The sequence below is a fragment of the Syzygium oleosum genome, unplaced genomic scaffold (genome assembly GCF_021117445.2).
Source record: "Syzygium oleosum isolate NSW1041296 unplaced genomic scaffold, Sole_v2.1 Sole_v2.08, whole genome shotgun sequence".
Classification (NCBI taxonomy): domain Eukaryota; kingdom Viridiplantae; phylum Streptophyta; class Magnoliopsida; order Myrtales; family Myrtaceae; genus Syzygium; species Syzygium oleosum.
Genome location: NW_026607492.1, coordinates 667,366 through 691,304, shown reverse-complemented (window position 1 = coordinate 691,304; position 23,939 = coordinate 667,366). Strand labels below are relative to the sequence as shown.

The 23,939-nt window shown below is 39.7% G+C and overlaps 1 protein-coding gene across 6 annotated transcripts; it reads left to right on the top strand.

Annotated features, from left to right (window-relative positions):
• The first annotated feature begins 954 nt into the window (after positions 1-954).
• Positions 955-23,939, top strand: LOC115672607 (uncharacterized). Of its 6 annotated transcripts, XM_056313628.1 has the most exons (39): positions 955-1,223; positions 1,480-1,556; positions 1,908-2,007; positions 2,125-2,232; positions 3,303-3,419; positions 3,687-3,837; positions 4,389-4,636; positions 4,797-4,985; positions 5,925-6,001; positions 6,068-6,185; positions 6,566-6,649; positions 7,464-7,559; positions 7,711-7,812; positions 8,922-8,990; positions 10,185-10,280; positions 10,349-10,456; positions 10,675-10,788; positions 10,906-10,989; positions 13,213-13,341; positions 13,842-14,040; positions 14,122-14,262; positions 14,405-14,448; positions 14,570-14,653; positions 14,787-14,855; positions 14,926-15,002; positions 15,490-15,559; positions 16,490-16,639; positions 17,567-17,632; positions 17,799-17,943; positions 19,622-19,686; positions 19,965-20,030; positions 20,706-20,799; positions 21,455-21,491; positions 21,609-21,666; positions 21,794-21,904; positions 22,276-22,343; positions 22,473-22,539; positions 22,624-22,692; positions 23,485-23,939. In XM_056313628.1, the coding sequence occupies exons 1-39, from the start codon at positions 1,161-1,163 to the stop codon at positions 23,572-23,574; spliced, it is 3,900 nt and encodes a 1,299-aa protein (XP_056169603.1). In that variant the 5' UTR covers positions 955-1,160; the 3' UTR covers positions 23,575-23,939. The 6 variants fall into 6 exon arrangements, 4 of the variants coding, with proteins under 4 accessions (XP_056169603.1, XP_056169600.1, XP_056169601.1 ...); XM_056313625.1 differs by lacking the exon at positions 955-1,223 and having other exon boundaries at positions 1,425-1,556; XM_056313626.1 differs by lacking the exons at positions 955-1,223; positions 16,490-16,639 and having other exon boundaries at positions 1,425-1,556.

Below are 23,939 nucleotides of genomic sequence, written 5' to 3'. Positions count from 1 at the left end.
GCTCGCCTCGCCGGCGAGCCTTCCCCTGGTCGGACAGGCCAGGGGGAGAAGGAAAAGAAAAAGAAAAAAGAAAAAAATTCGAAAATAATAAAAAAATATATTAAAATATTGCCACGTGGACGTCGGCTGGCGCCACGTCAGCTGGCCGGCGGCCATGTCAGCGTCGCCCGGCCAAAAGGACTGAATTGGCTGGTTTGCAAAAGGTTTAGGACTGAATTGATAAAAAAAAAAAGGTTTAGGACTAAATTAGCACAACTACAAAAGGTTACGGACTTTTTTGGTAATTTTCCCCTAGTTTCTCTCCCCTTGGCAGACGCCGATTTAAGCCTCACTAGAGATCCAACTTCACTCTTTTCATGAGATTAAATGGAAATTTTGTGAATGAGGATTTTATCGACCTAAGTTTGAATTCCCTGTCACAAAAAAATGTAGATAACGAGCCTCGCAAAAGTAATGACATTCATCCCAATCAAAGTTAAGTATTCGACGTGAAATTCGCCTTCGAATTCTTGCTATTGATCGAAGACCCATACATGTAGAGTTCTGCTCCGTACCGACATGCAACTCTCTACATGTGCTTCAAGGACTTATTTCAGAGTTCCGCTAATGCTCGAAAATTGATTTAAGGGTGATTGTCACTATAGAGATATAAATCGTTTCATTGGATATTTTATGAAAGCATATAAGAGCCAGTCTGATAAATAAAATCGGACGACCAAGTACATCAATATTTATATGCATTCTCAGTTAATTTTTTTTCTTAGAAATCTCAATTCCCTTCTCGTATATCCAATTTGATAATGCGAGGACAATCCCAAGATATTCCATAGAAAGATACGAAACGAGCTCAAAAGTCACAAAAGCCAAGGAAAGCGTTGCGTGCGCTCACGCAGTCGTGCCTGCTGCGAGCGCGAATATCGTCCAACTTTTTTGGCTCTACTCGCATCAATGCCTCGTGTCTCTTTCTCATTACTGCGTGTGCCTCCCTTCCCTTCTCTCCGCCCCGAAATCCCGAAAACTATGGCTTCCACTACAAGAGCCGTGCTGTAAGCGGGGTTACCCTCTTGCCTGGCTGGGCTCGTGCTGCCCTTACTTCGACCGCTTCCGCTTCAATTCTCTTCCCTGGGTCCTCGCGCATCGACAGGAAGGCGAGCACGGCGATGGCCATCTTCAAGCGCGAGCTCTCGGGGCTCTCTTTCCGGGCATTTCTTGCTCTCTTGCAGGCACGAGTCTGTGCTCCCCTTTACAGTGCTTGCTCGGAGTGTTGGCTCAGTATTGAAATGGCTTTCTTGGGTGTCTGCCTGTGCGTTTCGGTGTTGTGCGGTCGGTGTCTAAATCTGTTTCTTGACGTGGGTCATCGCCAATGGCTGAATCGCGTGTGCTCCGTGAATTTTATTTTAAACCGGGATGACTTTTCTTGGATTAGTTGCTGATTCATGGGTTGGTCTTCGTTCAATGGGGAAATTTTTGGTTTTATAGGTGATCGGTTATGCCTCCTTGCTCAGCTGTCGGAAGATCGAGATGGAGATGCTTTCGAGTTCCGGTGCCATGTCTCTGTAAGCCTGCTTTTCTCTGTAGTCTTATGTCCATGATTCGCGAAAATGCGTCTGTTTCTTTAAATTATCAGCCTCGTGAGAGTTTTTCTGCGATTGAGTCCCACTTGCTTTCCTCTAATATTTGTTAGTCATTTAAATGAGACCCGTCTAGTCTTTAGTAAGCTGGTTAATCTTGAATGTGGAGTTTAGGCGATGTCGGGTTGTAGTTCGTGCGGTGCAAGTTGCACTAGTCTTTTCAATGCAGTGGACCTGAATAGTGATGTTTCCGCTAAAAGTTTATTTGTCTTGGATTTACTGAAATTTTTATCCTCTTTGTTCATTGCCTTTTGAAAAATATGATATAATGATCAGAGAAAGGCATTCAGAAGATTACTGTGCAATGTATGATATATGTGGAGAACGCAGTGATGGCAAAGTTCTAAACTGCCCATATGGTTCTCCTTCTGTGAAGGTATGTTGTGGGCATTGAATAAGAAAAAGAAGCATTAAAGCTCTTTTCATATTTTCTTGCCAATTCCTAGTATGGCCATAACAATGCCTTTTATCAGTTGACACCTGTTTTCTGCAGCCTGATGAGCTTCTTTCTGCCAAAATTCAAAGCTTATGTCCAACTATAAGTGGAAATGTTTGCTGTACAGAGACGCAGTTTGAGACATTACGTGCTCAAGTTCAACAAGTAAGCTTTCAGGCCTTTTGGTTCGATAGCCAGAGTTAATTGTTCACAGTCTTTTCTTCCATGAAAACCTTTGTATTCTAATGCCTCGAGGATGCAATGTTTTACTTTACATGGCCCCAAATGTGTACTCCTGGACAGCTTTTTCTTTGTTCTTCGAGGCAATTCTTCAGAAGGCTGATTGTATTTATCATTAAGTATGTCTGCTTTCATGATTGGGAATCTCTTTATCCTGTCTAGATGAATGAATTAGCATACTCATTCCATCCGCCGGCCCTCTTACTAAATTAAAATTGTTGAAGATATTCTTGTTAGTTTTATTGTCATAAGGCTCTTTTTTCTTTTTGGATAGTAAGATAGTAAAAACTCACTATATTTATTTACGACATCTTCCATCAAAGGTCTTTGAGTTATTGGGGCCTGTTATCTGCCTGCTCTTTGGTGCTCCTTTGATTGTGTTAAAATCATCCATTTGCTGGTCAAAGATTACCTTTGTCAAGCCTGTAGTACTGATGTTGGTAGAGCGGATCCCATTAATCTGCTATCCAGACAGATTGCTGAACGAATGTAGTAATATACTATTGGTAATTTCCATCCTGCATCGTCTTGACTCTTGATCATACATGAATTCTGGTGTCTATAGATTCCCTCATATGTATGCCTTTGCAATGCTTTTAGTGAAATGCGTGAGCAATTTCTTTAGTTTGTTACTAATGGAGCTTTTCATAATAGCCTTTTCCTTCTGGTTTTGGCACCGCTTGAAGTTAGACTAATGCTTTAGAGTGTGGTTGTTTTAATAAACGTGTTCTTGCTTATATTGAGTTGGATTCTTTGCTCTAGTTTACTTTCATGGTCAGTTAATCCTCTTTGGTAACCCCAATACCACAAAGCGAGCGCCCCCCCTCCCCCAGAAAACAAGAGGAACAAAAAGAGATATACTTTCTGCTTAAATATAGTAGATTATTGAGAGACTTAGCTTTGATTAATTAAAAAAGATCTTTGTGTCTTTCCCAAGGTACTTGTTTCATGTTCAGACTATCAAGTGACACCACTATATTCTGTATATTTTTCAGGCAATACCATTCCTAGTGGGCTGTCCAGCATGCTTAAGGAACTTTTTGAACCTTTTCTGTGAGTTGTCTTGCTCGCCAAATCAAAGCCTTTTCATCAATGTGACTTCTGTGACTGAGGTAGATACACTGTGTACTATTTGGGGCTTCAGTTATTGATATAAAGAGAAATGATTTGGTTCAAGACTTGTTCTTCTTTCTGAGGAGTAGATAATGAAGATATCTTTGATACATCGTTGTTATATTCATGTTGAAATGGCTCCCCTGAACATAAAAGAGTCATTCGCAATTGAAAAATTCAAGACAGTTTGGTGTATGGGGAATGTTTATCAGCTTTCTGATTGTATGCTCTGTGATTCCTACTACATCACTCTGATACTTTTTCAGATTGATGGCAATATGGCTGTTGATGCAATCGACTTTTTTGTCACTGATATTTTTGGAGAGAGGTTATATGATTCCTGCAAGGATGTAAAGTTTGGGACTATGAATACACGGGCCATAGATTTTATTGGTGCCGGTGCTAAGAGTTATAGAGGTATCATCTATTTATTACTTATTTGATTGATGGCTTGCTCATTTTCAGTTGTTTGTGTGTCTCTTTAGTGCAAGTTGCTTAGTTGTTTCTATGAAATTAGCCACTTCTCATATATAGCTGTAGCTCCCATCATTGCATGATGTTCTAAGTAACATTAATTTGAAGCTCTAAATTTGTAGATAGAGAACTTCTGTTGTTGGCACTAATCGAGCTCTGAGAAACTAGTGAAAAGGGACCCCCAAAAGGGGAAAAAAAAACCCGAACTCTTGTGAAAAATCACCACAGATTCAAATGCAGTCCTATATCATTGGAGCTTCTTCCATGTCTCAATCTGTACTTATTTCTTCTTTAATCACTCTCAAATGTTACTTTTTGTTTGAGCAAGCAATAGTCCAGAATCAGTTCCTTTGATTATAGATACTTTGACACAGCTTAAGCATCTGTTTTTCTTTGCTTGATGCCTATTGTAGTCTTTTTTCTTTTTGATGTTTCATCATGTTTTGCACCCTTCCTCACATGTCAATATCATCGACTTTAATTTGTTCTGCCAGATTGGTTTTCATTTATTGGTCAGAAAGCAGATCTTGGGTTTCCCGGTTCACCTTATTCCATAAGTTTTAAGTCAAATGTCCCTGAATCATCTGGGATAGAGCTCATGAATATCTCTTCATATTCCTGTGGTGACACTTCCCTGGGCTGCTCTTGTGGAGATTGCCCCGCTTCTCCTTTTTGCTCTGATGCAGAACCTCCTCCTCCTCATAAAATGGATTCATGTTCTATCAGCATTGGATCTTTAGAGGTTGGAGTTATTGCAAAGCTGATTTTATTTCTCTTCTGTAGTTAATATTTAATCCTTTTATTTCATGAATATTTTTGAACTAATAAACTAAATCCTCGGTTTTAGTGCGCTCATGATTTGTACCTTTGGAATTAACTGGGCCTTTGGCTGATCATGGCAGGTCACGTGTCTTGAGCTTTCCTTAGGTATCCTATATATTGTTTTTATCGCTGCATTTTTCGGATGGAGTTCTTTTTATGGAAGAAGAGAAAGCAGGAGACCTGCACCAATAAAAAAACCACTGTTGGATTCTATAAATGATGGTGAAAGTAGTTCTGTTCTCCAGAAGGATAAGGAACGTCTTGTGAAGGTGTGCTCCAATTCTGTAAATATCTTACAGGGTTCATGGCCTTTGTGCTCTTTCAACTAAGCTTACAGCGGTGTGACTTTGGCGTGCTTGCTTATGACAGTCCTCATTTTTCAAGGAAAATCACATTATGCCGACTGATCTATGATCTATGTTCCAGCTGCCTTTTGGTTTCATTTGTGATTGCTGTATTCATCATTTTGTAGTCTGTCAGTGGAATGCATCATGGTTTTCATCTTTTATTATATCTTACACTATGTAAAGTCTAGTCCCAATCATGTTGTCATCTTTGGAAGGACCTCTGACAAGTTACTTGGTACATGGCTCTTTTACATGTTATATTAGCTTCCTTAGCATGCACAAAGCCCCTTATTGTGGGTTCTTGTTTGTTCTCACGTTTTCATTTCTCCCCTTTTTGCCGGCAAAGTGGACGTTCATAGCTGAGACCTCGAAGTGGTTTAGGGATGATCTAGAGATCCTGTAAATATTGCTCAACCAAATTTCTTTTAGAATAGTTTTAAAGATCCCATTTTTGCAAATTACAGTGTGTTCCCTTTGAACATTATCATATACGCTTTCTGAAGATGTTAATAGAAACAAGTATCTTCTCTTCTAAGATTGCATGGGTGACTTCTGATTTTTTGGTGTCGTGCTTTTTTCACTTCTAAAAATTGTTGTTTGACAAGCAGTAACTTCTGGAAAATTTATTGAAGACAAATGTGAAAATGGGCAGAGTTGGACATGATGTTAACACTAACTGATCAGACTGAAATTAATTACATGGATGAGCTGTGTTGGTAGTTGGTAGGAGCACTTGCAAGCATGATACTTGTTTGCTTGAAACTTATGTAGAGGTCATGTTCCTTTGCTTACTTGTCAACTTTTCAATGCTTAAATCCTATCTTCTCTGGTTGTTTCATGATCGGTTCCTTCTTTGTTCAGATGCAAGAAATGGTTCCAGCGGAAAGTAACATGGTCCAATTTTCATCTGTCCAAGGATATATTTCAAGCTTTTACAGGTCAACTTCAATGAATTGTCTTTTCTGATGAGGACACACGCTAAATGGCTCCATTTGTTTCTTCAGGAGTTATGGTCTGTGGATTGCAAGAAATGCGACTTTGGTACTTTGTTCATCCTTGGCGATTGTTCTTCTACTTTGTTTAGGCCTACTCCGTTTTGAGGTGGAGACCCGTCCAGAGAAGGTATTGTTTGCATTACCAAATTTCAAACTGTATTTGATTTTTTAGAAGAAAAAATCAGGAGTCAATTGCTTACATGATTCATGCCTCATAAGTTCTTATCTCAATTTGACAACTATGAGCTTTAATGGTTCTGCATAGCCATAGTCTTGCTTGTCTAGGGAGGTTTCCACTTTAATATGGGAAAATACACCTACTCTGTTTGGTGCAGTATTTCTTCCTTCTTTTGAAAACATTCAGAGTGCTTTTTGAAGAGATCCTACTGTAGGAAATACTATCTCTGGTGATTGTCTGACCTTTGCTAATACTTGATTACAGAACAGTATTTCTTCTTTATGGTTATGCCCTGTTAAAGAACCAGTTTTAAAACATCTCTACTGCAGTTGTGGGTTGGCCCTGGAAGTAAAGCAGCAGAAGAGAAACAATTCTTCGACAGTCATCTTGCACCGTTCTATAGAATTGAGCAGGTTTGTACATACTGTGGTCTTATAATTTGTGCAAATTTTTTATTGGTATTTCTTTAGGTCTTTGTTTTGTGGAAAAATTCTATAAGTCCTGAAAGCTCGTGTGTATTTGTTTCATTTCCTTGACCTTTGCATAAGTTGTGAGAACTATGAGGTGTTTTATATCCCAACTAAAAGTTCTTCAGTGTATGGACATATTGGTTATCTCGTCCAAGTATGTCAAGTAGCAATTAGCCTTGTATTGACATCAAAGTGCATGAGTTGTGCACTGCTCAATTCTTTTTGCAGTTCAATGTTACTCTTTTACATGCAATATAGCTTTTCATAATCTCCTCCATCGATGAATAGCAAAAAAAGTAACCTTTCTTCCTTCCACCACACCGCCCTACTTGCAACTTTATTAGCTACCATTAACTAGGATCTCTTAATTTGAGAGAAATAGTTTTGACCATTGGATCTACTGGTCAGCTTTGAAAATGGTCATTTGCTTTTTCTTAGATGAAAATGGTCAACTTTATTGATATGTTTCGTGAATTCTTTTGATTGAACAATAGACAAATCTGTCTTTACCTAATTACACAAAATTGGGCACCAGTTATTTTTTGATCCTTGGGCCATTGAATCAGTTGATGGTGACATGGGATATATTTCTCTCCTTTATATATCTGCATGTGAACTTGGGTAGATTTAATTCACAATCTTCCCTGCGTCAACTGGAATTAATTTTCGGGTAACATTGTGTGCTGAAGATCCTTTGCAATTATTCTCTTAAGTGTCCATTGTAATTTACCTTTTACATGATATGACATATCTTCAGCTCATTTTGGCTACTGTGCCTGAGGTGGAGGGTGGCCGGCAACCAAGTATTGTAACAGATAGGAATATCCAGCTGCTTTTTGAATTACAGCAAAAGGTATAGTGGTGGGATTACCCTTTTTCTTTGGCAAATGCCTTCGAGGTTGATAGTTAGTAATCAGAATTCATAAATCTTTCAATTAACTGTCATATAATTTTCCATTCTTGTGACTTCTAATGTGTTTTTTATATTTCATTTGAGTTGACAGGTGGATGGAATCCGTGTCAACTTTTCAGGCAAAATGGTGTCTTTAGCTGACATTTGCTTGAAGCCACTGGGCAATGATTGTGCAACTCAAAGTATTCTGCAGGTTTATTTTATCATTTCACATCTTAAACCTATGATATTTTAGTATCATACCATCCATACGTGTCTGTTATATTCTTTCAAAGTCTTCCTGAGACTATGTCGGGGATCATTGTCAAATGCTTGCAACACAACTTGAGTTAGTTTGTCATTTTGCTGCTAAATGTTAAGTGTGGTGGTCTTGCTGAATGGCTCCTGATGATATTCTCTGTAAGTGACCTTTGTCGAGGAATGTACCTACATGCTACCACCCTTTTGTAGAAGGGATGAAAAGAGGAGAAAGAAAAAGTGCTGCTCATAAGTTCAAGAGTGAGGAATGATACTCTTTGTGGAAGTTCTAGAATCAACATGTATGCGTTGCTAAAAATTCTACCATCAATCAAGACATAGATGATTATAGTATTTGCTAATCAATGGCCTAACTTCCATCTAAGTCAATAGAGAAAAGGGCCTCCTTCCCTTCTCTTCCTTCCTCACTGGTCAGACCTGGAGATAGGCTTTTCTGCCCCCGCTTATTGAGGTTACACTTCATTTCCGTCAAGTTGGCTTAGTGCAGCTAAAATATAGTACTCCACTCATTTGGGAGAACCAAGTTGTTAAAGTGGTGATTTGCATATGTTGCTACAATCGACTTTTTAAGCTCTTTATCGGTACTTTAGCATTGATCTTGGAGAGCAATCGTCTTGAAGAGGCATCAGGTGGCATGAGATGATCCATCAAGCCTACCTCGCTTCCTGGAGAAAGGCCTTGTTGTGGCTTGTTTGTTCCTCTCGCTAGCACTCTGTACACGAAATATCTTTGTCTGCCTTGCTCCTCCTTTTTGCTCTACTCTTCCCTCTTTCTGCATCCTCCAGTTATGAAGGTGTCTGGCTGCACCATCATGATAAAAATTTCCAAATTATCCATCATGAGTTGATTATATGGATGAGATGAGAATGTAACATTTTATTATGTAGGTTAGAGTAAAAATAAGTCAGCAGTAAGTTGTCATGAGATTACCAATAGTTTAACTTGTGTAATTTTTGGTGTTTTGGAGTTGGTTTTGAGATAGCAATACTGGTGTTCTTAATTATCTACAGACATCTTAACTGTATGTCTGTTTACGTTTTCCAGTATTATAAAATGGACCCAGATAACTACAACATGTATGGAGGGGTTACGCATGCTGAGTATTGCTTTCAGGTAACATCTGTATTCTATGGACAGCTGCTTTACTTTCTTTTTTATTTGTTTGGCATTCACTTCTGAGGTGCATTATCATGTTGATGACCTTCTAACTAAGGATTAAGATGACAACCCTAAAATTCAAGCAACCAATATGTGAAAGAACTATCTTTCTTTGCATTGAATTTTAATTCTATTTCCACTGAGTGGTAAGAAATAGCTTTCTTACTCCATTGTGAGAGGTGCTTAAATGTCTTTCTTCTCAGTTTGTAGAGGACAGTAACGCATGACTCTGCGTTCAGAGGTTTCCTCATGGATCTTGAGATGGGTAAAATCGGTCTTTAACCTTCATGAAGCTCGTGAAGAAAACTTTCTATCATATGCCCTGTGAGAATTTATCGAATGAGAGAAAATGAAGCATAGTGCCTAATATATTTAGGCTAAGTAAGCTACTTAGGGACTCCTTGCTTCAGAAGGCACTTGACCAAGCTGGTGGCGTATCATGTTGACCTATTGAGCTAGCACGTCATTAAGATACATGATTGTTGGTTGGAACAGCTCCGATATTAAACCTGATAATCAAAGATAGGTAGAATAAGTGAGCTTAGATCTTGTTAAATCAGTGTGCCAGTTTCGGGGTAGACTTGCTCTTGGTTCCATAATCAAATTTCTACTCTAGGTGGACTATGACACCACAGTGAATAAATATTGTTGATCCTATTTGACTTGCTCATATGGGTCTCTTCCACCAAAAGGGTCTACCAGAAAAAAAAAAACAATTCTAGTGTGATTTTTGCTGTGTTGAGTAGACACTAAAAACACAAAAAAATTTGTTTGGACTGGAGATGTCCTGGTCAGTGCTTCCTTTTTGCTGATGTTAATCAGAATATGGACAAGAATGCCGACTTTGTGAGAAACAATAATAGGGCGAGGCACGAGTTGAGGCTCTCATGATTGGTGATCCTCTCAGATTCTTTTTTACTCTTGAACATTATTTAGAAAAGGGACAATATGGATGAAGTTTCTCTTTCTCCACTGAAAAGCAACTATTGGAGATGTCAGCCCACTTGAATAACCAGTTACTGAGTCGCTGACGTGAACTCCAACTCCAACTGAAGAAGAGCTTCTTTGCCCCTTTGATATTATTTTTATTCTTCAATTAAAACTATTGAATACTTATGGGACTTTCTCTTGTCATTTTCGTTTCTTCAGCATTATACTTCTGCAGACACTTGTCTGAGTGCTTTTAAGGCTCCCCTTGATCCAAGCACTGCGCTAGGGGGATTTGCCAGAAATAACTATTCTGAGGTGAGACATTCATCCTTTTCTTACCAATTGATTCTCTACTAATTCTTTGATGGTTTTCTTTTGTTCAGGCATCTGCATTTGTTGTCACGTACCCAGTCAATAATGCAATGGATGATTCAACCAATGGGAATAGGATGGCTCTGGCATGGGAGAAGGCTTTTATTCAGTTAGCAAAGGCTAGTTAGATGCTTGTCTTATAGTTAAGATTGTCGTGGGTTTTGATCAGCATGTGTTCTGTTGTATTTTGATGTACCTTTTAATCTACTGATTTGCTCGACTGATGCTATCTCTATAATTATCTAGATATATGGAAGCACGATTAATCACTGTTTAGCAGACTGGAACAGAAACATCTTTTGAACTTGAGCTTCTATCATTCTTATCAATTTGACAGGAGGAGCTGCTACCATCTGCACAGTCTAACAATTTGACCCTTTCCTTTTCATCTGAAAGCTCAATTGAGGAAGAACTAAAGAGAGAAAGTACTGCAGATGTTGTCACGATAATAGTATGCCCTTATTTGGAGTTTAGTTGCTTTTTTGACAAGGACTTTATTAACTAGTGAAGAATATGTTTATTTGAATCCTGTATATTGAATATTCTACCCTTTCTAATTGTGCTCCAGGTCAGCTACCTTGTGATGTTCGCTTACATTTCCATCACACTGGGAGATCCACCCGGTTCATCCACTTTCTACATCTCCTCAAAGGTTCAACTTAAAAATTCCAACAAGTTATATCGCTTTCTCTGGATGAACAATAATTACAAATACAAATGCACACACATGAAATTGGCGCGCACACACACACTAGCCACACAAAGTAAGCAATATCCCCATGAGCTGCTATTTTTTGGTTGAAGTATAGTCAGTTAATTGCTGCTCCTAACCTAGAGTATTCCTGTGCTATGTTTGTCATGTTTATCCTTTTGTGAGGGATACGAGAATATAACAGCGTATGTGCATAGACATATATGCTTATAGAGATGTACATACCTGTAAATATTGTAGGATCTTCAGGAGAGAGGCAGAGAGAATTATTAAAGACTGCATCTTTAGTAAATGACTTAGTGAAAAAGTGCATGACATGGTTTTATTTGTAGAGCATGACAGGCACTAACAAAATCCTAATTTCCTTTGTTATGACCCGCCTACTGACTACTGACTAATATCTATAAATATACAACAATCCCTGTCAAGCTAGAGCATCCAGCTGGCGACAGGAGGACTTTCTTCCATAGTTTGCAACTAAAGCACTGTGTACACTAGATAATGGATGTGCATTTAAGGCTAGGATAATTGTGCAACCAGGACATTACACGACAAACTGAATGTACCCACATAAACACTGGTTGACAAAAGCGCTGAAGAGACGAATCTAGATTGGAAAGTTGACACGTCTCTTCCTTGAACGACAAAGATAAAATTGTGTGAGAACCCAGATTGATGAATTGCGACAACCTAAATTTCATCATTCCACAGTGCTCAACTCTGGGTGCTCGGCAAAAGTGTGCTTGAGTCTGGTGCTCACAGCTGCCTGGAAACTTGACAGAGGCTTCGCTCATTGATGAAGTTTGCAATTGATTCAGAGTCTCACAATGAATATCATCCACATTAGGCTTGTTGAGAGTTGACCAAAATTGGGGATACTTTTGAAGGTAAGGTGCTACAAATTGGAGCCCTAATGCACCCTAGAAGGCCTTTTTTTTTTGGGAGTTGGAAAAGACAGCGATATAACAAACCCAAGACCAAAAGTAGCAAATAGATGAGAACAACGCTGGATTGTGACAGAGAAGTTGAACCAATGACCATGACCAAGAATGAATGCTTGTTGGAAGGACTAGAGGAAAGAGAGGCTAGACTTGTGGTGGACTTCATCGGCAATAAGGATGTTGGCGACAAGACTAACGAGGCCGTAGTAAAAAACGCTCTGACGATGGCAGAGAGACCAACAGCTCACAAGATCACGCTGCTCTCAGAGACAATTCAAGCAGATTTGAGACCACGACAAGCAGACGACGATGGTGCTTCTCTTGAAGGCAACTGGTTGTGGCTGTTTTTGAGGATGACGATCTGTGGGCGATAAAAAAAAATGAACTTGGAATAATGAACCTTGGTGGTCTCAGTGTTAAAGTATAAGGTAGTAACAGTGATGGCAATAAGGATGTTGGCGACAAGACTAATGAGGCCGTAGCCAAAAACACTCCGACAACGGCAAAGAGACCAACAGCTCACAAGATCATGCTGCTCTCAAAGACCATTGAAGCAGATCTGAGACCATGGCAAGCAGACGACATGGTGCTGCTCTTGAAGGCAACTGGTTGTTGCTGTTTTTGAGGATGACGATCTGTGGACGATAAACAAAATGAACTTGGAATAGCATACCTTGGTGGTCTCGGTGTCAAAGTAGAAGGTAGTAACAATGATGGCGGAGACAAGGGTTTTTTTCTTAAAGGCGGGCGGCTAGAAGAAAGATATAAAGTTAGAATTTTTGGATTTTAGGTTTTTTTTCCTTTACCTCGGGTCTCTCTCTCTCTTGGTGGCTCTACACCATGTAAATATTCTAGGATCTTGAAGAGAGAGGGGGAGAGAAAATCAATGAAGACTACATATTTTCTTAATGACTTAATATAAAGAGCATAAGATGGCTCTACTTATAGAACATGAGTGACTCTAACAGAACCTTAATTTCCTTATTTATGATCATCTACTAACTACTAACTAATCCATAAATATACTTCAACAATGCCTACACACTCACACATGCATGCACAAGTCCATCTCGTTGCTTACATCGAGAAAGGCAATGATACATTAAGCTTTTAAGTTCCACAAGTCTTATCTTGTCGCTTATATACTGTTCTATCTATTGCTTATATATTGTTTTTGGTTCCTTGTAAACAACTGCAGTACTCATAAGAATCTGGGTGCCAGGTATTGCTGGGTCTTGCGGGAGTTTTGATTGTCATGCTCTCTGTCCTTGGTTCTGTTGGATTTTTCAGTGCAATTGGAATCAAGTCTACATTGATTATAATGGAAGTCATCCCTTTTCTAGTCTTGGCGGTAATTTGTCGTTCTTCTGATCAATTTTTTTCTTTTATTCTTGTGTTCAATTGGATGTCACAACCTTGTTATGCTATTGCCTTTTAGGAGTTTCTGTTCCTAATCATCAGAGAGAGGATTTAGCAGTTTCTGTGCCTAATCATCAGAGAGAGGATTTCCTGTGTTAATAATATCACATCAACCTTCTCTGAGGAAATTGGTTATAGGAGTCCCTGTGACATTTCTACGTAAAGATTTTCTTTTGTTCATTTTCTTCCAGCATTTTCTATATCTTTGCTTGTCGGAAAGTCTTGGGTATGTCTAACTCCTGTTGTGTTACTTCCAACCCATTCTGTATTAAGGCCTTGATTCTTCTATGTAACAACCACAGGCCTATACCAAGTTCTTAATCATGGAACCTGCGTGACTTGTTCTCATTAGGTTCCATGTCCCTTTTCGACAGTTGTTCTCATCATACAATTTTTTTCCTATAATTTATGTGCACTGTGTGAATCCGCTAGGTCGGAGTGGATAACATGTGCATATTGGTCCATGCTGTGAAAAGGCAACCATCAGACATGTCTTTGGAGGAACGAATAAGTAGTGCACTTGTTGAAGTTGGTCCATCCATTACTTTGGCGAGTTTGTCTGAGGTTTTGGCATTTGCAGTTGGAGCTTTCATTCCTATGCCAGCCTGTCGTGTCTTCTCAATGTTTGCAGGTAATGAGGTTTTACTCCTACTGTGTTTTGCAGTTTCAGCTTTATCATGGTGACGACTTATATTCACGAGTCTTTCTACAGCTTTGGCTATTCTTTTGGACTTTCTTCTGCAAGTCACCACATTTGTTGCATTGATCGTTTTCGACTTCACTAGAGCTGAGAATAACAGGGTTGACTGTCTTCCTTGCATGAAGATAAATTCTCCCGGGGCTTCTGATGAAGGTACCTGTTCAATCTTTTACTATTCACGCAATATTGTCCTAATCTATATGGTTGTAGAATTGACAACTAATGGGATGGTTTATACCTTATGATGCTCTTTGAATAAATTTCATTATCAAACTGAGACTTTTCTGTCATGTAGTATCTCATCAGAGAGATCCTGGATTGCTTGTCCGTTACATGAAGGTATCTAGAAATTTTCTTATGAAAATCTTATGTCATAGACCAACCTGTTCATGATTCATTCATTGGAGCACCAAAAAGTTCTTATTTGGCATATGAAAACTTAGTTTCTCTGCCATTGCAGGACATTCATGCTCGTATACTTGGACATTGGGCAGTTAAAATATTTGTAGTTGCTCTGTTTGTTGCTTTTTCATTAGCAAGCATTGTAAGTTATTCTAGCTAATTTTTTTAGTGATTTGAGATGAAATTATCCGAAATTAGCATTTTCATTCCTCTGAATAATAAACTGCTGAGGGTTTCTCCTGGATTTTGTGGCCATCTATTAATCATCTGTTCAGGCATTATGTACAAGGATTGAGGCAGGACTGGAGCAGCAGATTGTCCTTCCTCAGGACTCCTATCTTCAGGTTTCGACTTTAACTGTGGCTTTTGGGTACTTGCTTCCATGTTATTATCTTATCATATATTTTGTGGCAGGGTTATTTCAACAATGTGTCCGAGTATCTTCGAGTTGGACCACCATTGTATTTTGTTGTTAAGGACTACAACTACAGGTATGACTTTTTTCTTCCCCTTTTATCCCTTGATCAAGTTATTTCCAAGTTCTTGTTTGGATGTGAAAGTATATCAGATTGAAAGGAAGTTCACTCTAAAGGTTCGGAGATGCGAGAGCTATCGATAGTAATGAAATGTAGCGACGGCCCTTGGACCTAACATTAGGAAGGAGACAATCATACTTGCTTAAGTGAAGAGTTCTTGCTTCACTTGGTGAAAGAAAGCGAGTGATCCTACCTCGCCCTAATAACACTCGCTAAACGTATGCAGAACAATCAATTGAAGAAATGTAGCAGTTTTTGTCAGGGACCTTTATGTGTTAGGGCTTAATCACCTGTTTGTGAGATGATCTGGTTACTGGCATTCTGGGAAATAGTAATTCTCAAAGCTCAATTGCGTCATGGATATTCCTGTCTAACCTCTTATCTTATTTGTGTAATATTGTTCCTTTTATCAAGTTATTTGGTTGTTTGGCTCTGTTTTCAGTTCACTATCAAGCCATACAGACAAGTTATGCTCCATCAGCCATTGTGATGCAAACTCTCTTCTGAATGAGGTATTGAAATAGCACTGGTTTTGAGTTGAATATAGACTTCATTGGCATTTTAGTCATGCAACGCCAATTTATCTCCTAGAGTGTGCACATTGTTCATTTTGAACTGCTAGCTTTGCGAGTTTCTATCATGGATATACATGTGACACATGCTGTACTCTGGGAATATAGCCGAAAAAGTGGAGCAGGTCTATTTGCCAATCATTCATTTCTTCATAGCCAATGAATGCTTCATGAGGCCTACTTAGTAGCAGTCTCTACTAAGAACTATAGTGGCTTTGGAAGCACTATTTGTTTTAGCTGAGCTTTACAAGTCTTCTTTCCTATGTGGATTTTGTTTTTACCAAATGCTATAGTTCAAATTTACCTTGGTATGGAAATCTCATTTCCAAAGACGATATTAGTGTACTTCACATGCATTAGAATTCTTCAAGGCGTGTTGAGAAGCCAAGCCCCATGGTTGAGAAATGAAAGTTCTGTGATTGCAATTAACATACCTAATCCAAAAGTCAACATATGATGCTGTATGTGGCGGAAAGCCTGAATGTAATTTTACCAATTGATCGATGTGGAGTAGGAGTGATGAGTAGACATGATATGGATGATGTTGGATCCTAAGCAATGCCTTGCACACACAAATTCAGCAAGAAATAGTCTAGAGGCACCTAAAGTTTTAAATATCCTAGTTATTTGGTGGTTTACCACCCATTGCGTGTGAGGATGATGTCAACAACAATGACGATAGTGGCAATCTCGACTACGCTTGTAGGAGTCCGAGTCTTCATGGGAAACAGAAAGTTGTTTACGTGGAATGCTCATTCAATTGTTAAGATGAACTTGGGATGCGTTATGATCATCTTATCCACATACTAGATGAAAACTTCAGTGGTTTATTTTGGAAAAAAAAAATACAAAGGGAAATTTCTCCTGCAGATATCAAGAGCATCTTCAACACCAGAATCAAGCTATATTGCTAAGCCAGCTGCATCATGGTTGGATGATTTTCTTGTATGGCTATCTCCAGAAGCTTTTGGTTGCTGTCGGAAGTTTATAAATGGTACTTATTGTCCACCTGATGATCAGGTTGGCAGCATCTCTCTCTCTCTCTCTCTCTCTCTCTCTCTCTCTCTCTCTCTCTCTCTCTCTCTCTCTCTCTCTCTCACATGAAAACCTCCATGCACCCCCGCACAAAATAAAACTTTTATAATTTGAGAAGGTGGGTTGGATACGCTAATAAAGGTTGATATGATACCCAAATAAAAGTTAGTATGCAAATAAACGTTGATAAGAAATCCAAATAGAATTCCGTAAGTTAGTACGAAAGTTAAAAATTTGGAAACAATCAAGTAAATGTATAACACTCGTTGATAATTTGATTGGATAAATATTGGTAAGTCACTCAACTTGTGGTTGGTCAATTGATATTGGGTAAGTTGCATAAACAAAAGTCAATTGCGTAAGTTTAATTTGAATATAAGGAAGCAAACGTTGATAAGCTATTCAAATTAGAGTTGGTAAACATTTGTTGATAACTTGATTTGAGAATAGTTGGAAAGTTACTCAGATTGTGGTTGATCACTTTATATAAGAGTTGGTAACTTTAAAACAATGCATAAATTATGTGATAAACATTGGTAACCTACCCAGGAATAATTTGGTGACAAAGGTTGATAATTTGCATGTCATTAAATATTGGTAAGCTATTCAAATAAGAGTTTATAACTTAATATAAGAGAAGTTAGTATTTTGATATAATAGTTAATAACTTACTAAAATTAATTACTAAACAATTTTCCTGTTGGAAAAAATTAGCAACAGCAATTATGAATTACCAGCAGTTGATGAGTTTTACCGGCACGGAATAAATATCCATTTTTTAACACCGACTAGTAGAATCCTCCTGTCATCACATTCTTCTTACTGGCATTGCTGTATTTTTCACCATTAACTGCTTCAAGTAAACTTGACTTTGCTTTGATATCTGAAGTTGTTAATTTGTCTTGCCTTCAGCCTCCTTGCTGTTCACCAGATGAAGGCCCTTGTGGCCTAGGTGGCATATGTGAAGACTGTACAACGGTATGTCCCCGATCTATGCGTAGTTTGAAAATGTTTTAGTGGGCCCATAATTGATGGGTGAAAGGAACAAATATCACTGTGTGGTCTGTCGTGTCGACTGGGGCAACAAAAAAGTTGCATTGTAAGCGAAGTACTTCTAGTACCTGACTGTTTGGGATTATTCCAGTGCTTCCTCCAGTCTGATCTGAAATATGGTCGTCCATCAACTGAGCAATTCAGAGAGAAGCTCCCTTGGTTTCTTAAAGCACTACCGTCTGCTGATTGTGCAAAGGGTGGTCATGGAGCTTACACAAGCAGTGTCGATCTTAATGGTTTGTGAGATCATTCTGTCATCTGGATATATTTGAAACTGAACTTAGCACACACATACGTTAAAATATGCTTCGACGCATGTCCGCCCAATCAGACCAATAGATCCTTTTGGGTAATTTGGAGTCCTCTCCTTTGCCCAAATGTTGAGGACTTTGGTTTCTATTTCTCTTCTTCGTCTTCTTCTTCGGGCCTGTTTGGTTCGGCTTTGGGGGAATGCATTTGGCAAAATGCAAATACCTTTGAGTTAAAGGGGTTTTCCGAAATGCAAGTAGTGTTTGGTAACGTGTCTTTTAAAATCACATTTGAAAACAACTTTGGTCTAAATACCGTTTGGTAAAATCTTAATTTTGTAAAGGACTTTTGCTAATATTTTTTAAAAATTTTTTGCTCGAACCAGCCCCGGCGACTGTCCGGCGACTGTCCGAGGTGGCCAAAACGGCCGCCCGGCCAACCTCCGGCGGCCAAATCTGGCCGCCGCCAGCCTCGCACGAGGTCGGCCGACCTCCGCGACCACCGCCTGGGGTCGCCCGACCCTCGCGACCACCGCCTGTGGTCGCCCGACCTCACGCGGCGCTTGGGTCGCGCGATCCAGATCGGGTCGCGACCGAGCGCCGCCGAGGCCGGGCGACCCAGGCGGTGGTCGCCGGGTCCCAGCGACCCTGGGCGCGGCCGCCACACTGGGGTCGGGCGACCTCCGGCGACCGCCGCTCGGGGTCGCCCGACCCGGCGACCGCCGCTGGATCCGCCGACCTCGGGGCGGTGCTCGGGTCGCACGACCCAGATCCGGGTCGCGCGACCCGAGCGCCGCCCGAGGGATCCTCGCGACCGCCGCCTCGGGGGTCGGCCGACCTCGGCGACCACCGCCCGAGGGTCGCCCGACCCCGACGACCGCCGCCCGGGGTCGCCCGACCTCGAGGCGCGCTGGTGCAGACCCAGAGTGGGCGGCGGTCGCGACCCTCAGCGGCCTCCGGTGTGGCTCCTGGGCGCGATGAACAGTAGCGGAATGAATGCAGTGTCACTTGCATTCCGAAAATGCAATTTCCCAAGGACCTCGGAGGTGCATTCACCAAAGGCCTCTTGGGGAGCTTTGGAGATGCAATTGCATCTCCTCAAAGCTTGCAAAAAAATTACCAAACAACTTTGCATTTGCCCAAGGACCTTTAGAGCCCCAAAGCTGGCACTTTGAAATCTTTGAACCAAACAGGCCCGCGTCTTCTTATTTTTTTAGGTGGAGTAGACACCTCCTGCTTTATGGTTAAGACATCTGTGAGTCTCCAATATTACATTAACTTGCAACGACTCCATTGATTTGGAGCTTGATTGTTTTATTAGGCTTTTACATGCAAAATTTTTTCTCATCTTCTTCTAGCTGTGGTCTCCTCCATCTGCTCTTGGCACTTCATACCAAAGTAGATAGATAAAATCCCAGATAAAGGAAAATTTCCTTTCATAAATTGAGCATGATAAGATCCGGCATCTGGTCTTATTCATGTGCTCACACTTGTTACACACAAGCCTACCCCTATATGTATATCATCAAAGCGGATTACCTTTCTCTTTCATTCTCGGGTTGATATCTATGGTCTACTTCGACACATGCATAGATACTGCGGAGTACTAGGTTTGGAATGTTCTTGCTGAGAAAAATTTATTTCCTGTCCTCGTGACTTTCAACAGGTTATGAGAGTGGTGCTATACATGCATCAGAGTTCCGAACATACCACACACCACTTAATAAACAAGTAAGAGAGCTGAAGCATCATCTTCTTTCTTCTTTTTTATTGGTTTATTAGTTCATGTACCAATACAAATTATGTCTGAATCTCCTCTGTTGGTCTAGTGGCCAACATTTGAGGGGACAAGCACTCGAGCAGGGGTTCAATCGTGCTCCCTGGGGGGTTGGGGAAAAAAATGGTCTCTCTCTAGACCATCTGGGCTGAAGTTAGGGTAGCCAAAAAAATAGAGAACTACAAATTATGTCAGTCTTCCTTACTTGGTTGGATTTGTCTGTGATTTGTAGGGTGACTACGTCAATTCCATGCGTGCTGCAAGGGAGTTTAGCTCAAGAGTTTCTTCTTCTCTCAAGGTTCCACAGATGTTCAACCTTATGTGTATTAGCTCTAATAACTTAGCAAACAGAGGTTGGCAGGAAAAGTTGGATCTCAACAGTGACAAGTATTTAACGATGCTTTGTTCATTGAGCTCCTTCATTTTGCTAGCATAACAAGCTCGAAGTGTCTTAAGTTTATTAGCACCAAGCATGCAAGGGTTAGTAAGTGCTTCGCTGTTCCAAGAGCTAGAACCATTTGGAGGTGATGATGGCTGAGCTTAAGTGCACTTGAACCTCAAATTTGTCATCCGTGTTAGACTTGTTTGTTATTATAAAGGAATGTTGCATCATATGATTGGCCAAACTTTTAAATAAAATTGCAATCTGTTTGGTATTTTCTCAACATGGAACTTAGCAGTAGTCTCATGGTTCCAGTGATGACAGGTATTCCATGATGTTCGTCATTAATCTATAATTATCTGTATGACTGATGGTTGGGCATCATGGTTTGAATGCTTCTGGAGTTCTCTGCACCTGCCGGTTTACTTTTGACTATTGAATCCTTTTTGATTGTTTGGCTTATATTTGAACTGACATCTTTTCATTAGATACATCACCAGAATTCTCGTACTTACTTTTGGCATGATTTGGAGGGAGACTAAGTTCTTATGTTGACTTAATTATATGACGATCTTTTCTTTTCTGATACAGATGGACATTTTTCCATATTCAGTCTTCTATATCTTCTTTGAGCAATACCTGGATATATGGAGGGTGGCTTTGATGAACATCGCCATAGCCCTTGGTATGTCACTGAAAAACAGTGAAAACCATATGATGGTACTCTGAAAAATTACTTTGGGTCTAATTCTCTGTTCCTCTGTATTGCGACATCTGAACTTCGGGAGGGAAAACATAGTTAAGCCTTTGCCTTTTCAGGGGGATTCGTTTTATAAGTCATTTTGAGCCATTGCAACCATTCGTCAACAAGTCTAGTATCTGTGAATTTCCTTATTCATAAATTAGTGCAATCGTTCACTTCATGTACGGTTATGAATGGTCTCCAATAATCTCCCATCATCTTTTCTCCCCTTCTTTCGTATGCTTTTGAATTCAGCTAGGTCCAATTGCTTTTTTTAATTGAATTACTTACCCTTACTGACAAGATTCTAACATTTGTATGTAGTTCTTTGGCATTTTTTGAAAATACTGAGTAAAACGTAAATGTTTTTCCTTGGACTACCTGCCTTGATCTTTCGATGATCACTCCCTGGTTAGCAAAAATAATGACTCTCTTCTAGGAAAATTAGCCGGTGTATCTCATTTTCTGCGTCTGTTATTTGTTTATTTTCTTTTGTTAGACATTCTTGAGGTGGTACCCCATAGAAGTGGTGGATGTTGCGTTTAAGGATCATCATTAGCTTGTTTACCTCTTGAAGTTGTGTTGGTTTTGTCAACAGGTGCAATCTTTGTCGTTTTCTTGGTTGTCACATCCAGGTGTGTACTCTCTCGTCTCCCATTCTTTCCTTCATATTACCTATTTGATTATATATTTACAATCGGTTCTGAAGTAACTGTCACTTTGATTTCTCTTCCGGTGCATCTCGACTGCAGCTTATGGAGTTCAGTAATCATATTGATTGTACTAGCGATGATTGTTGTAGATCTTATGGTATATCTCTGCACTGACAATGATCTATTTGCTGATTCATCATGTTTACTCATTTTCATGTGTTACTTCAACTCATAATGAAAAATATGGCGATAATTAATCTTTACAACTTTATTCCCTTCTACAGGGTGTCATGGCACTTCTTAACATCCAACTAAATGCAGTTTCTGTCGTTAACCTTGTAATGTCAATTGGGATTGCTGTCGAATTTTGTGTGCACATAATACAGGCCTTTCTGGTGAGTTCGTCTGTGATACCAGTATCATCCTATTCTTATTAGAATGCTTGCTTGTCCTTGACTGGACTATGTGCCAATGGCTGCAAATGGAGGGAGCTGGTGGTATCTATTTATTGTGTTTTTTCTTCTCATATTTCCTCATCTTTAGAAATGGATGAGCCAAGGTTTCTAAGAACATGGTATCTCGGCACATGCGTGATGTTAATTCATTTGCCTTGCTTGTTGAACTCCTGTCCACAATTGAACACCTAAAATCTTGGGTAGACAGTGATTTTTTAGTGGAAGTCCTCGCTTGCGATTTAAGATCTGTTCTTGTTCAAAGGCAGTTGTAAAATCTGATGATCCTTTTGCTTTGTGCCGCTTTTATACAGGTATGCCCTGGTGATCGAAGCCAAAGAATGCAAGGGGCTCTCATTACCATGGGTGCTTCTGTCTTCAGGTTGATGGATTACTCTCCTCTACCCTCTTGATGTGGCCGTTTCTTCTAAAGAAATCAATATGCCTACAAGAAAAATTTACCCGATCCTTCTGAATTATTGACTGCTCTGTGCTTTTTTGCTTATTGCAGCGGTATTACTCTTACAAAGCTATGTGGAGTACTCGTACTTTTCTTCGCCAGATCAGAAATCTTTGTGGTCTCTATCATATTCCTCATCGGTCTGCACTTTTGTCACGTGGCTATTTGAGAACATTGAATTTGAGCCCTTTGTCTTTTGCAGGTCTATTACTTCCAAATGTACCTGGCATTGGTTCTTATTGGTTTTTTGCATGGGCTTGTCCTTCTACCTGTAAGTTAAACAAAATGAAGGAAATTGCATTTACCTCCTTGAAGTATCCGAGTAGGGAGCACTTTGTCCCTATACTAGTAGATGTGGCATTTAGAGACCTCAGCTTTCACTTCCTGGTGACTGTTATCCCCGAAATTGTGAGAAACAGAGATTCAGAGAAAATCCATGTCTCTTACTGCAGTCTCACGCATGTATTCTATGATACATGTAGCTTACCGATTAGGAAGTCTAAGATTACACAACATTACATAATCAGCATTTAATGAATTTGCTCAAATACCCTTATACTGATTCCTATTCTCAACCATCCCTATTAACATCACCCTATACAAATGCAGTCTTAACGTTTTTAGTCTCCACGACAAGTTGGCCTCTCAAAACTTAAAAGGAGAACTCCTTCATGCATGGATCCTAATAATCCAATGACATATGCTATTAATTGTTGAGATGAAAATGTTTCTGTTGATTTCTTTCCATATTGAGTAGTTTTTTTTTTTGGTCAAAATATAGAGGAAGAGTTAATGAGACAAATAGTCCCAGATAGTTTTTTGAAGTCGCATATAGAGATCATATTTGTACTGATTGTTCTTGGTGACAACTGGGGTTCACCAAGGTGGTGGAGGCTATGATTCGCCAAACACTAGACCTGGTTTGGTCTGTCAAGTCTAACCATCACCTTGTCAAGTTGGAATATAGACATTAGCATTAAGTGCAAAACACTGCCCCTTGTCTAGCTGGACATGCAGGCATATCATTCAAGGCCATTCATTACTTATATTATCTCATTTGCAGGTACTGCTGAGTTTGTTTGGTCCACCTCCAAGAAATATGGTTGTCGAGAAACGACAGGAAAACACACCTGCTTCATCACAGCAGAGTTGATGCCCGATGATAAAAACGAAGCTTGCGTGGTAAAGGTTCATCACATGATATCACTACACATGTATATACAAAGGTCAAACGCATTACAAGATATCTAAGAACTACCTAGAAAGATTGTTGTTACCTGTTCTTTTCTGGTAAATACACTCTTGCCAAGGTGTTGAGGCGCATCTAGGAATCCTTGGCTCCTCTCTGAGCTTCAGAATGCACGAAGCATCCAAAATCTTCGTGTTTATCCATCCTTACTTTGGTACAGTGAAGAGTGATTTCTGAGTTCTGACTGATTGATAGTGAGCTTGTTTCACTAGTGATTGATGATCCTAGACAGTTTAATCTCAATTTGTACTTGATCCAATTTGGTTTGA